A 15,792-nucleotide genomic window follows, 5' to 3' on the forward strand; every position below is an offset into this window, starting at 1 on the left:
ACTGACAAGAATAAACAGGTTAATTCTTAGATGTCTACAGTGATCATGCCATGTCCGGTAACATCTTCTTCAAATATAAAAATATATGAAAAATAGGGCACCAAAGAAAATACTAAGATTCCTATTACCACCATAAAATATTGTCAAGTGCTTGCAAGTACATTCAGATGTTGTTCACAGTAGAAAACTTACAAGGACAATCACCAAAAAAATAAAAGTAAAATATATTAAGCTTTTTATTAAGTTAGTATAATTCCTATGATGGTTAGTACATCTCAGTCACAACTGCTGATGCTTCTTTAAGTTTTTATAATCAATATATGGAAGGCATGCAATAATAAGTTCTTTTTGTACATCCCTTCAGACAACATTTTTCTGAGTATCCTCTGTGCTTTCTTTGGGGATGATTCCCCCAAAACAGATTGCTTAAGGTTTTAATTTTGTTTGTATTTTTCTTCTGAAATTCTACAATCTCATGAATATATGGACTGATATCTTGTGATGAGGAAAATATCTCTTGTCTTGTCTTAAAAGGCAAGTTGGCCTGTTTGTACTGATGCTCAGGCAGTGACTGCATCTTCAAATTGTTTAATGTGTCTTCCTGAGAGGCAAAAGTTGAGACTGTTGAGAGACAAGAAAAAAATCCTACTTTATTAAAATCTTCGTTTAGCTGAAAATTTGATCATAATGCTGTAATACTAGAGTCAGCTAATTTTGAAAACACAAGTAATCACATTTTAACTAGTAAAATGGTTATTTGAAAGCAATGTATATTTTTAACTAAAATAGTTGTAGGTATTGTTTTCCTATAAAAAGTCCTAGAAACATTTGCACATTTTTATGCAAAAAATATTGAGATATAACTCATATGCCATAAAATTGAGCATTTTAAAGCATACAATTAATATGTTCACAAGGTTGTGCAAACATCACCACTACCTAATTCCAGAACATTTCTATCACCCACAAAAGAAACCCCCACTCCCATTTCCCTCTTCCTCCAGCCCCTGGCACCTACTAATCTACTTTCTATTCTATGGATCTGCCTAAATCATACCATATGTGGCCACCTGTGTCTGGTTTCTTTCACTGAGCATAATATTTTCAAGGTTCAACCATGTTGTAGCATCTCTAGCAATACTTTATTCTTTTTATGGCTGAATAATTTTCCACTGTATGGATATATCACATTTTGTTTATCTGTTTATCAGTTGATGAACATTTGGGTTGTTTCTACTTTTTGACTATTATGAATATCACTCCTCTGAACACCCACATACAAGTTTTTGTGTGAACACATTTTCAATTTTCTTGGATATATACCTAGGAGTAGAACTGCTGGATCATACGGTAAATTTGTTTAACTTTTTTAGGAACCGCCAAACAATTTTCCACAGTGGTTGTACCATTTTACAATCCCACCACTAGGCTTCCAACTGCTACACATCTTCACCAACATTTGATATTTTTCATTTTTTGATGAGAGCCATCCTAATGGATGTGAAGTGGTATCCCATTGTGGTTTTAATTTGCAATGACCTTGCAACTAATGATGTTGAGCATTTTTCATGTGCTTATTATATATCCTCCTTGTAGAAATGTCTATTCAAATCCTTTGCCAATTTCTAATTGAGTTATCTTTTACACACATTTTTAACTAAGTGGTTAGTAGAAGCCATTTTGGTTTTTGTTGAAATATAAAGAAATGGAGAAGTAGTGATACGCTCAATGAACTGATTATTTCTATTATATTGCTCTTACTCAATATTACTGATAATAAATTAAAATAACACCAGAAGGTAATTAATTGGCGGCTTGTTGGATTTCCATCATTGCCCTTGCCCATCTACAGTCCCTTTTGGGAGATATATTTGCCTCTAGCCACTGCTGTAGAGTCACCCTTAGGAAGTCATAGGGTGATTCCACCTTATATCCACAGATGAATAGTCAGGAGGTTGGCACCTGACCCCAAACAAACCAATCTACTACAGTGGCCAGCAATCCATGCCATGTGAAAAATAAGTTGGCTCAATCAGATTTCCTCTCTTTAAAATTAGAACTAAGAAGTAATGAGAACAAGATGAGTTAGAACCAAAACTGAGAGGATACTATGAAGCTTATCATGACAAGCTAAAGTTATAATGGAACATAGATATTAGAGGAGAAAAGATTCAGAGAGAGAAAGAGAGAAGGTGATTTTTAGCACTGACTTGATTCCTTAGGCTTTCCAGGGCCTTTCCAGATCCATTTACAGATCTTGTTTTTATAATAACTATCCTCTGCTTTTTTCTTGAGGGTATTTAGGAGAAACTCTGTCTCTTGCAGTGACAGTCCTATTAGAATACTCTATAATAACTTTGTATTTAATAAATGCCTAAGACAAAATGTGGAATAGTAAAACTTTAGGACAGATATTAATCTATTCTAAAGTAGCAAATAATGTCATCTAAGACAGATAAATATGTGATCAATTAAAGTGTGTCACAATGAACAGAGTACACTGAAGGGAAAAGTGAATTAGGTTGTCTATGCAGGTTGAAGAAAGACCTTCCTGGATGAGATGTGCCATGTTCTGCCACTTAAAGGGAAAAAAAAGGCAGACAATAAGGAAACTTGTTCATGGATGAAGGCAACTAGGGACTAGTTAATGAAAAGTACATGTCAAATTGGAGAGGGAACTTAAAAGGGAAACAAGCTGTACTCATCAGGAAACAAGAAAGGTTAAAAATGAATATTCAAATCAATGAATTTGAAAAAGAGCAACAGAGATAACCCAAATAAGTAATAAGGAAAGAAATCAATGAATTATAGAAACAATATAAAGATTTAGAAAAGCAAAAGTTGGTTCTTTTAAAGGATTAATAAAATATAACTTTTGCCAGACTAATCAAGAAAAAAAAAGATGAATGTGAACAAAACACACTAGGAAAAAAAGGACTACAATACAGATACAACTGTGGTTCATACAAATCAACATCAAAAAAACAAAACAACCCAATCAAAAAATGTACAGAAGAACTGAACAGACATTTTTCCAGAGAGGAAATGCAGATGGCCAACAGGCACATGAAAAGATGCTCAACATCGCTAATCATCAAGGAAATGAGTCAAATCAAAACCACAGTGAAATATCACCTCATACCTACCAGAATGGCTATCATCAAAACTAACACAACCAATGTTGGCAAGGATGAGGGGAAAAGGGAACCCTCGTACTATTGGTGAAAATGTAAACTGGTGCAGCCACTCTAGAAAACAGTCTGGAGGTTTCTCAAAAAACTAAAACTAGAACTACCATATGACCCAGCAATTTCACTTCTAGGTATATATCCAAAAGAAACAATACACTAATTCAAAAAGATACAGGCACCCCAACGTTCATAGCAGCATATTTACAATTGCCAAGATATGGAAGCAACCTAAGTGTCCATCAACATATGAATGGATAGAAAAAGTTGTGAGATATATATATATATATATATATATATATATGTATGTATGTATATATAATGGAATATTACTCAGCCATAAAAAGAACGAGATTTTTGCCTCCTGCAGCAACATGGATAGACTTGGAGGGTATTATGCTAAGTGAAGTAAGTCAGACAGAGAAAGACAAATACTGTATGATATCACTATATGTGGAATCTAAAAAATACAACAAATAGTGAATATAACAAAAAAGAAGCAGTCTCACAGATACAGAGAAGAAATGAGTGGTGACCAGGGAGGAGAGGGAAGGGAGGAGAGGTAAGATAGGGGTGGGGGATTATGAGGTAAAACAATTATGTATAAAATAAGCTATAAGGATATATTGTACAATACCAGTAATATAGCCAATATTTTATAATAGCCAATATTTTATAATAACTATAAATGGAGTATAAAAATTGTACACCTGTAACATATAATATTGTACACCAACTATACTTCAATTAAAAACATTTTTTTAAACCATAAGCCCATTTCACTTACAAATGTTTGTTTGAAAGTCCCAAATAAGGTATTAGTTAACTGAATCCATGAACGTATTTTACAAATATATTAAGAAAGTGTTTAATCCCAGAAATGCAAGATCACAAAATCTATCAATGCAATTTACTATATTAATAGACTCCCACCCTCACTCTCAGCTGGTTTTGCTTTCTACTTTATAAGAAAATTGAAGGAATCAGAAGAGAACTTGTATTTGCTCCCTTCACTGTCTTTTTACTCATCTCTTAACATTTGTACCCATAATTCTGCCTTCCTAAGTATTTCCATAGATGAATTATCCACTCTAAAACCAATTCCTCCACTTATGGACTAGATCTATTTCCTCCTGCCCACTCCGGGATATCACTCCAGCAGTGCTTCTCTTTATCTTTCTTTCATCATTATTTTTTCACTGCTAGCGAACCACTCCTATCAGCAAATGTGCTATTTCTCCCACTTAAAAAAAAACAAAAAACAAAAAAAAACAAGAAACACTTCTCTTGGCCCTGCTTACCATCCAATTTCTTTTCTCTCCTCTGTAGCTAAACTCCTTCTGTATTTATTAATTCACTTCTCTTCTCTTACGCTGTCTGAAACTCATTCTATACAGGCTTTTACTCCATCACTCCACCAAAACTTCTCTTATCAAGCTCACAAACGACCTCTATATTGCTAAATTCAACAGCCAACTCTCATCTTATTTAACTAATAAAAACCACTCCTTCTTGATATGCTTTCTTCACTTGGTTTCCAGGATACCACATTCTCTCTCCTTCCCACCTAACTATTTGCCCCTTTCTACCTCCTTTGCAAGTACTTCCTCTTCAGTTTTTTTAATGTTGATGTCTCCCAGAGCTCAGTCCTTGGTACTCTTTTCAATCTATACTTACTCTCTTCATGATCTCATCCAGTCTTACGGCTTAAAAAATTATTTATATACCTATGGCTCCTTAATTTATTTCTTCAAGCAAATTTTTTCTTCCAAACTCCAGATTCATATATCCTACTTGCTACTCAACATCTCCACTCTGATGTCTCAAACTCAACATGTTTAAAACTCCACCTGAACTTTTCAAACTCAAAATGTCCAAAGATGGGGCTTCCCTGGTGGCGCAGTGGTTTAGAGTCCGCCTGCCGATGCAGGGGACACGGGTTCGTGCCCCGGTCTGGGAAGATCCCACATGCCGCAGAGCGGCTGGGCCCGTGAGCCATGGCTGCTGAGCCTGCGCGTAAATGTCCAAAGATGAACTACTAATACTGTTTTCCAAACCTGTTCCACTTGAGGCCTTTCCTATTTCAGTTGATAGTAACCCTATCCTTCCAGGTGTTGAAAGCAAAAACTCTGAAATCACATATTTTTTTAACATATTGGAGTAATTCCTGATTTTTCTTTTTTCTCATATCTCACATCATATCTGCCCAAATATATCTAGATTATAACAGTTATCACTGCTTCTACTCACTGCTACCATCCTTATCCAGATGCTATCCTCTCTAATACCTTCCTAACAGGTCTCTCTGTTTCTACTCTTGCCTCCCTACAGTCTATCCTCAACACAGTGGTCAAAGTGATCCCTTTAAAATGTCAATTATGTCACTCCTCTGCTCAAAAACCTGTAATGACTCCTTGCAAATGCTATAAGAATAAAAAAAGAAGAGTGGTATAAAGTTTAGAAAGTGACAAAAAACTATTAAGATAGTTCCACATAATTACTGGATTAAAATCAACCTGTAAAACTCAACTGCATTTCTCTAACCAATGATCACTAACTAGAAATATAATTAACAAGTATTTACAATAGCAACAAAATTAAAGTATTAAGCATTAACTTAACCAACAATACAGAAAGTCTCTATAGAGAAAACTTTAAAATTCTAATGACAGAATACAAAGATATTCCATGTTTTTGGCTGAGATGACTTTTTGTTAAAAAGATGTCAATTCTCTTCAAATGATTCTCTGTAATTCCATGCATCCCATTTAAATTCCAGATGGGTTTTTATAAAATAAATTCAATAAGCTTACTCTTAAATGTATATATAAGGATAAAGGCAGAGGATTAGTTCAGTCAACCTTAAGGGAAAAAAATAAACATTGGAGACTTGCTCTCCAAGATAAATGACATCCTACAGAGTCATAGTACTAAAACAGTGTAGTAATAATACAAAGTCAAACAAAAAGACCAATTAAATAAGAATCTCAGACAAACTTAATAAACAATAAAAGTGGCTCTACAATCAATGGGAAAAAAACGATTGTTCAGTAGATGGTATTCAGAAAATTATTTCTTCATGTAGAGAAAAGTAAGACACTGAGAAAACTAAGATAGTATCCCTAGCAGAAAAGAACCAAAAATGGGCCCCAGAATTAAGGACCTAATAAGAACAGTAAAACTATAAAATTAACAGAAGAACAGAAAAGGAACCTCTAAAACTTTTGAAAGTTTTGTTCATACTTTTGAAAGTATGAACAATAAGGCAAAACACTTATCGTCTAATTGTATAAAAATTAAGACTTTCTGTCAAACACCAGTAGACAGATGACAGAATAGCAGAACATATTTGTAATATCTAAAACCTACAGCTGATTACTATTGTATCTAGATTTTGGATAACTATTACAAATCAACTGGAAGATGACAATTCCAACAAAAAGTGAGCAAAATGTATAAACAGGAAATTTTCAGAAAAAAGGAACCCAAGAGGCTAATATGTATATGAAGAGGTGCTCAAATTCAGAGCAAATTAAGACAAAAAGGAGACACTATTTCACGCCTGTGGCACTGGCAAAAGTTAAAAATTGTATAATGTTAATTCTTGACAGGGATACAAGAACACAGGAATCCTCATGTACTAGTGGTGCAACTATAAATTGGTGTAGCCATTCTGCAAAGCAATCTGAATGCACCTCAAGTAAATTAAGCATAATATATTTTATGATACATCAATTCTACCCCTAGGTATATATCCCAGAGAAATGTCCACACAGATCCATAAGGGGGCATATACAATGATGCTCACTGCAGTGTTATTTATAGTGGCAGGGAGTTGAAGCCTATATAGGTTAGATGTTCATCACTAGGAGAAAGAATAAGTAAAATGTGAGGAATGCGTATGAATATTATGCAGCAGTTTGAAGCAATGACTAAAAGTTCACATAGCAATAATAAGATATAGATCTCAAATACCATTTAGATATATTTTTAAAATGCACAGGAAATAATGCACAATTTGCAATAAAACGTATAAAAACAAAAATACATAATAAAACATTGGAATGGCTGCCTATGGGAGGAGGAGAATGGGCATGAAGAAAGGAGATATGTGGAGACTAATCATCTTCTAACATACCATATAATTTATTTATGTTTATTGTCTATCTTCACTATTCTGTAAGCTTCATGAAGGCAAGAACCTTCACTGCCTCCTGAGTGAAACTGTTCACTCTTATATCCCAAGCAGCATGAATACTAACTAATATACAACAGGCACACAAATTTTGTTGAATTAATATATAAATAGAGAGGTTCTGCATAGCCAGTTGTGATAATGATATCTAAAGAAACAAGAAAATGAACAAAAAAACAAGAACAGATGAATGAAGACCAAGAATGGGGGAATACAGCCTATCTAACTGGAATAGGGGTTATGGATTATGAAAAACTGGTAATGAAACTTTGATGATTTCACCTGGCACTAAGAGTTAGGCAGCACCATACTCAGCCAGAATTTAGAAATATGACGTTAGCTTCATGGTGTCACACTATGAGGTAAGCATGAGACATGGCCCATACATTCAGGATCCACTAACAAGAAGCACACATCTCAAATTCAAGTTATGCATGAGTAGTCCTGAAAAAAAGCATTTTTGAATATCAGTGTATCAAACTATCTTTTCCTGTGTCAGACTCAAATAGATCATCAGAAAATTAAAATTGTTGATAATTGACTTGATCTAATATAGAAATATATTCTGCTGATATAAGCTAAATAAAAATCAATCAACTTTACAGCAACATTCACATGTAAAAGAAATTGCATACTTATATATTCTACGTTGGAATTCTATGTTGGAAACACATATCTCTCTACAACTTCTAAATTAGTCACTAGAAATTAATAGGACTATATGTCATCTTTCCTTATAGATTAAGAATTCTTTAAATTTTGATACACATTCATGTTGATAACCTAAATCCATTTTTCGTTCTTCCATATATTTTAAAACAACCATGGTTTTATTGCCACATGATATTTCCACTTCAGCAAACTATCCTTTATATAGCTCCCATAGTAACATGTTTAATGGGTATGAGAACTCTGAAATATTATCAGATGTATTTTCATTTCCTACGAATCCTGTTTCATTGCAGATCCCTCCTCATTGAATTAGTGACATGTTCTCCTTCAGGGGATTGTGAATAATACCTGAGACAAAGGAGTGATTAATCAGCTCTGAGTTTGAAAGTTGACTTTTTACTGATGAGAAAAGAGTTTCCTCCAGAGTAGGCTTTGTCGAGAAAAAGGATTCTAAACTCTTTTTCAATAATAAACTCACGCTTGGATGACTGAAGGTAAAATTTTGACTAGGTTATAGGTAATGAGAGCACAGTAATTGATGTGAGAGAAATGCCCACTGAACATGAAGTAGAAAGGGTAGGTCCACCTTGCATTTCTGGGAGAAAAGAGTAATGAAGAAATAGAGAAGTGAACTATTCCCTTGTTACTCAAAGAGTGGTGTCCAACTAACAGAATAAGCATCACCTGGGAGCTTATAAAACTGTAGACTCTCAGGCCCCACCCCAGACCTACTGAATCAGAATCTGTATATTAACACTATTCCCCAGGTGATTCATATACACATTAAAGTGTGAATATCAACTGAACTAAGGTACAATTTAGAAACTGGTGAGAAACAATTCCTTCTTTATAAGAGCAGGATAAAGTGAGTTTATATGTAGGCGGTTTTGATGGTGGAAAATGATTAAGATTCAGTCTGATGCTTTCTATTGTTTCTGTCTTTAAAAGTTTTCATTCCCCTTATATGCAGATGGCATGATACTCTATATATAAAACCCTAAAGACTCCACACAAAAACTACTAGAACTGCTAAACAAATTTAGCAAGGTAGTAGGATACAAGATTAACATACAGAAATCTGTTGCATTTCTTTCCACTAACAATGAGATATGAGAAACAGATAGTTTAAAAAAAAAATCCCTTTAAAATCACATCAAAAAAAAAAACACCCTAGGAATAAACCTGACCAAGGAGTGAAAGACTTATACCCTGAGAACTATAAAACATTGATAAATGAAACTGAAGATGATTCAAAGAAATGGAAAGATATCCCATGCTCTTGGATTGGAAGAAATCTACAGATTTAATGCGATCCCTGTCAAATGACCCATGACATTTTTCACAGAACTAGAACAAATAATCCTAAAATTAATATGGACCCACAAAAGACCCAGAATTGCCAAAGCAATCCTAAGGAAAAAGAACAAAGCTGGAGACACAACCCTCTCAGACTTTAGACAATACTACAAAGCTATAGTCATCAAAACAGTGTGATATTGGCACAAAAACAGACATAAGGATCAACTGAACAGAATAGAGAGCCCAGAAATAAACCCACACACCTATGGTCAATTAATCTTCAACAAAGGAGACAAGAATATACAATGGAGAAAAGACAGTCTCTTCAGCAAGTGGTGCTGGGAAAGTTGGACAGCCCCACATAAATCAATGAGGGTAGAACACTCCCTCACACCATACACAAAAATAAACTCAAAATGGCTTAAAGACTTAAATATAAGACATGACACCATATAACTCCTAGTAGAGAACATAGGCAAAACATTCTCTGACATAAATCATACCAATGTTTTCTTAGGTCAGTCTCCCAAGGCAATAGAAATAAAAGCAAAAATGAGCAAAGGGGGCCTAATCAAAATTATAAGCTTTTGCACAGCAAAGGAAACCATAAACAAATGAAAAGACAACCTACAGAATGGGAGAAAATATTTGCAAATGATGTGACCAACAAGGGCTTAATTTCCAAAATATACAAACAGCTCATATAGCTCAATATAAAACAAAACAAAACAAACAACCCAGTCAAAACTGGGCAGAAGAACTAAATAGACACTTCTCCAAAGAAGACTACAGATGGTCAATGGGCACATGAAAAGGTGCTCAACATTGCTAGTTATTAGAGAAATGCAAATCAAAACTACAATGAGGTATTACTTCACACTGGTCAGAATGGCCATCATCAAAAAGTCTACAAATAATAAGTGCTGGAGAGGGTGTGGAGAAAAGGGAACCCTCCTACACTGTTGGTGGGAATGTAAATTGGTACAGCCACTATGAAGAACAGTATGAAGGTTCCTTTAAAAATTATTGGGTTGGCCAAAATTCATTTGTTTTTGTTTTTGTTTTCTGTAAGATGGCTCTGGTAGCGTTTAGGTGTCTTTAACTTCATTCGAAACAATTTTGTTAGTTTGTATTGTGACAGCTGTCATATCAGCATATTAAAAAAAAAAAAAACTTATCAGGGACTTCCCTGGCGGTCTAGTGGTTAAGACTTCGCCTTCCTATGCAGGGGTTTGGGTTCAATCCCTGGTCAGGGAGTTAAGATCCCACATGCCTCTCGGCCAAAAAACGAAAACGTAAAACAGAAGCAATATTGTAACAAATTCAATGAAGACTTTAAAAATGGTCCCCACCAAAAAAAATCTAAAAAGAAAAAAAATCTTACCAAAATTCGTGAATTTTTGTGTAGCCATTTTAATATTGAAGATGGAAGAAAAATAGCAACATTTTCGGCATATTATGCTTCGTTAATATTCCAAGAAAGGTAAAAATGCAACTGAAACGCAAAAAAAAAATTGTGCAGTGTATGGAGAAGGTGCTGTGACTGATGGAATGTGTCAAAAGTGATTTGCGAAGTTTTGTGCTGGAGGTTGCTCACTGGATGATGCTCCATAGTCGGGCAGACCAGTTGAAGTTGATAGCGATCAAATCGAGACATTAATTGAGAACAATCAACGTTATACCATGCAGGAGACAGCCAACATACTCAAAATATCCAAATCAAGCAATGAAAATCATTTGCACCAGCTTGGTTATATTAATCACTTTGATGTTTGGGTTCCACATAAGTTAAGCAAAAAACCTTCTTGACCATATTTCCACATGTGATTCTCTACTGAAATGTAATGAAAACATTCCATTTTTAAAACAAATTGTGACAGGCGATGAAAAGTGGACAATGTACAATAAAGTGGAATGGAAGAGATCATGGGGCAAGCGAAATGAACCACCACCAACCACACCAAAGGCCAGTCTTCAGCCAAAGAAGGGGATGTTGTGTATATGGTGGGACTGGAAGGGAATCCTCTACTATGAGCTCCTTCCTGAAAACCAAACGATTAATTCCAACAAGCACTGCTCCCAATTAGACCAACTGAAAGCAGCACTCAGCGAAAAGCATCTGGAATTAGTCAACAGAAAACACATAATCTTCCATCAACGCAAGACCACATGTTCCTTTGATGACCAGGCAAAAACTGTTACAGCTTGGCTGGGAAGTTCTGATTCATCTGCCGTATTAACCAGACACTGCACCTTCAGATTTCCACTTATTTTGTTCTTTACAAAATTCTCTTAATGGAAAAATTTTCAAATTCCCTGGAAGATTATAAAAGGCACCTGGAACAGCTTTGCTCAAAAAGATATAAAGTTTTGGGAAGATGGAATTATGAAGTTGCCTGGAAAATGGCAGAGGGTAGTGGAACAAAATGGTGAATACATTGTTCAACAGTTATTGGTGAAAATGAAAAATATGTCTTTTATTTTTACTTAAAAACCAAAGGAACACACACAATGGAATATTACTCATCCATAAAAAAGAATGAAATAATGCCATTTGCAGCAACATGGATGGACCTAGAGATTATCATATTAAGTGAAGTAAGTCAGACAGAGAAAGACAAATATCATGATTATCACTTATATGTGGAATCTAAAAAAATGATACAAATGAACTTATTTACAAAACAGAAATAGACGTAGGAAACAAACTTATGGTTACTAAAGGGGAAAGGGGGGAGGGACAAATTAGAAGTATGGGACTAACAGATACACACTACTATATATACAATAAATTAAAAAAGACTTTCTGTGTAGCACAGGGAACTATATTCAATATCTTGTAATAACCTATAATGGAAAAAAATCTGAAAAAGAATATATACAAATATACATATATAACTAATCTAATAACTAAACTAATATTATATATAAATACAACTGAGTCAATTTGCTGTACACCCAAAACTAACACAACATTGTAAATCAAATACACGTCAATAAAAACAATTTTATTCTCTAAGCAGCAATAATCTTATAAGATTTATTCATTCATTCATTAAAGAATAAGTGCTTATCAGAATATAGCCAATACTTTATAACTTTAAATGGAATATAATCTATAGAAATTTTGAATCACCATGTTATACACCTGAGACTAATATTGTAAACCAACTATACCTCAAAACAAAAAAAAAGAATATGTACTTATAATGTGCTAGGCAATGTTTCAGCTTGTTTCAGTCATCTACATTAGGGTCTCTCTTTTGGCATGATAGTCTAACTCCTTTCCTTAATTTCAGAAATCTTGACTTTTGCAAAATTTGTCCAAATTGAATCAATTGGATTACTATAAAAGGCAATAACTTCAATGACACTACACTCTATAGACCACAGTCTACAAATAAAGTGCATTTTCTTTTAAAATGGCAAACATATTGGGACTAAAATGTGTTAGTCACAAAATGTAAAAACAGAAGAATGGATCTGAAACAAAAATATTCTTCCTAAAGACTGCTTAAAAGCATTAAGTATAAATTCAATACATTATTAAGCACATACCCTGTGCTCAGCCCTCTGCTAGACATTTCAGATAAAAACATACATGAGCAATCCCTATAACATGGTATGGCATACAGGGCTGGCATTAAGAGATTGAGACTTGCCAGTAGCACAAGCCTAGTGCTTAGAAAGACTCTGCATTTTGTTTAATGCTCTGTTGTCCCAGTCTTGAAATTCTCAATAATTTTATCTTTTGACTTGTATGTGAAGTCTGATGGGACAGAGGACCATGTGTTTGAGCAGAGGAGATATGCACAAGAAAGGTAAAAAATTTTATATTTTAGTAACTTTAACGGTTTTTCCTGTTTTTTGAACAAGGGGCCCTGCATTTTTATTTGCACTAGGCCGGGCCAATTATGTAGCAGGTCCTGATTATAGTTAAATATTATAGTTAAATATAAATAGTTAAATAGAATTATGTGTTAGATATTGCGGTAGAATGGAGAATGGAGTGAGTAGCTATGAAATGGTCAGTGATGATTTCACAGGGAAAATGATACCTAAATCAGGCTTTGAAGGGCAAAATAGAGTTTGCCAGGTGACAAGGGCACTGCAGAAAGGGAAAGCGAGGGAAACAGCATTATTCTTATACAAATGTGTAGACTTACATGTGTACACTTCTTTCCTCCAAGTTACAACAAACAAAAACAAAGACTTCATGGCTTTTGTATATGTATTAGGCACAAATTCCATTTCCTGCAGAAGTTCCATGCCTGGCAGGGCAAATTCGGGAATAAGAAATGTACAAAGATGAAAAAACATGCCTCTGGTTTAGATTTTTACCTGGGCTTGTCGCTCTCCTCCAGACCAGGAAAGTGGTTTGGGAGCTTTCCAACCGGTCAGGGATAAAGGTTTCGACCTTCTCCGAGGCTGGGAAAGCAGCTGTGTGAAAGGCTTTTCCTCCTCAATGTGGCTCCAGTTAACACTGCCACAGAGTTTTACTATTTCTTGCAGCAGATGCCTGCCGCACAATTTCCTGGCTCGACTAATGTCGTTCATCTCACAGGAGACCCGAACTAGCAGGAGCCTGACACACAAGCAGAGGAGCCACGGCATCCCTGGACCCCCAATACAGACACGTCCGCTGAGGGCCCTAACTGCCGTCTGTCCCACGACTGCGCGTGCGCACCTGGCGACCTTCTGATTTTCGCGTGCAGACCTCGCGAGAACTTCAAGACTAGGTGAGCGGCGCCGGCGCCTAAATTTCCCGTGTTACGCGGGGCTCTCAGGCCGTTCCAGGTGGCTGCCTGTTAATTTTTTAAATGATTGATTAGTTTTTCTTGCCATCCTCGCTAGGGAGACTCATCAAATGAAATATGGGGCCGTAGTTAACGCATCCCTCTAGTGGAATGCGTTTCCCGCCTCTTTTGCCTGTTGGGACGTCTCTTCCTTCGAGAAACCTCTCATTTTCTTCATGGCGTTTATCTCGGTAGGTTTCCTCACATTTATTTTTGCGCCTGTTTGATAATTTCTTCCCCTAATCCCCGGGTTTCACGAAGGCAATGCCGGCGTCTGTTCTTGCTTCCCATTGTACCTCAGGGCCTGACGCATAGTTGGCAATCAAATATGTGGAAACATGTGTGCACGTTTTAAAGTCAGATGCAAAGCTTTCTGAGGGAATTCCTACCAGTTCTGCAAGGAGAAATGGGCCTTAGCCTCAATCTCCAGAACAAAGAGAGGATTTGGGATAATCTAATATTTTTGTTTATAGATTATAGAGGATTGTCCATTGCCAAATTATTAGTGCCAAGTTTAGTACTAGCCGGTTATTTTATCAGCAAAAGTGAGTTTATTCAGGAATAGCCAGAGGAATGCAATTCAGGACGTGAACCTTGACGGGCCGTATGCAAATCCAGAGAACGAGGAAGAGAACTTGCTTTTATAGAGAAAAGGGGTGGAAGGGGGTGTGATAACCAAAGAGTCCACTGAGGAAGCTGGGAGTCCAAAGTATGGGGTCTTCTCCTTGGCTGGACTGCTTAGTTTCCGATTGGCAGGAATATGTGGGCCGGAGAGAAGCTTTTTTTCTTCCTGCTGTATTATAAGTAGAGGCGCCGTCCTCTTGGTTATGTAGGCAACTGTCTCTTCCTGTGTGGAGCAATTGATGATGCATGGCAGGGCCTGAGAGTGCCCCCTTCAGGTCTATCTTGGCTACAATTTTAGTTGATGGTGTGACAGGGCCTTGTAGAGGATTTGTCTTGTAAGAATATCAGCATTTCGCTAAACTAAGAGGGAAGGGGCAGGGAAGTGCAGCATAATCGGTATAGGTTGCCTTGTCATTTTCAATGAAATTTTATTTTATTAGAGTGTGTCGGCGCTGAAGGGTGTGCTAGTAGCCACAAGGGGGCAGTCAGGGGCCGTCTCAGGAGTAGTTAACTTGAGGATGCCAAAGCCTCAGAGGCTCCAGCAATTGTCAACGCTATCCTCGCCTCTTTCCTTTAAAATGTTATTTTTTTTCCCCTTCTCCTTTCTGCCTTCTGCCTTTATGCCTTTTTCTCCATTTTCTGTTCGCCCAGCTTTGCCCTGCTTCCCAGGGGCATCCGTGAGTGCTGTTACATTAACTGGCAGTCGGATTTTTAAAAAGATTCATGTAATTTGATTAGCACAATTTCATCACCTACTTTGAGAACCAGTTTATGTCCAGACTATAGTGGCCATGAGTCCTAGGCAGAACTTTTTCTGGGAAACCCTGTGAGAAAGGAAAATTATCATTATACTGAGAGGAAGATTTTTTTTAAAGCAAAAAAAACCCAAAACCAAACAAAAAAACACCTCTCAAGCAATGTATGTCAGAACCAAGCAAATTTATACTCCCATTCTCTTTGTACTCTCTATATTCTCACCCTCCTTTGTACTTCGTACTATTCATTAAAGACTGACATA

At 36.0% G+C, this 15,792-nt stretch overlaps 1 protein-coding gene across 1 annotated transcript; it reads right to left on the minus strand.

The window, feature by feature from the left end:
- Positions 1 to 279: 279 nt before the first annotated feature.
- INSL6 (insulin like 6) lies at positions 280 to 13,968 on the minus strand. The gene is given in 4 exon segments (XM_024734320.1): positions 280 to 346; positions 348 to 621; positions 13,696 to 13,782; positions 13,785 to 13,968. Coding segments are annotated over 4 exon segments (612 nt in total).
- Positions 13,969 to 15,792: the final 1,824 nt, after the last annotated feature.

This window comes from Neophocaena asiaeorientalis, unplaced genomic scaffold (genome assembly GCF_003031525.2).
Source record: "Neophocaena asiaeorientalis asiaeorientalis breed wild unplaced genomic scaffold, Neophocaena_asiaeorientalis_V1.1 scaffold256, whole genome shotgun sequence".
Lineage (NCBI taxonomy): Eukaryota > Metazoa > Chordata > Mammalia > Artiodactyla > Phocoenidae > Neophocaena > Neophocaena asiaeorientalis.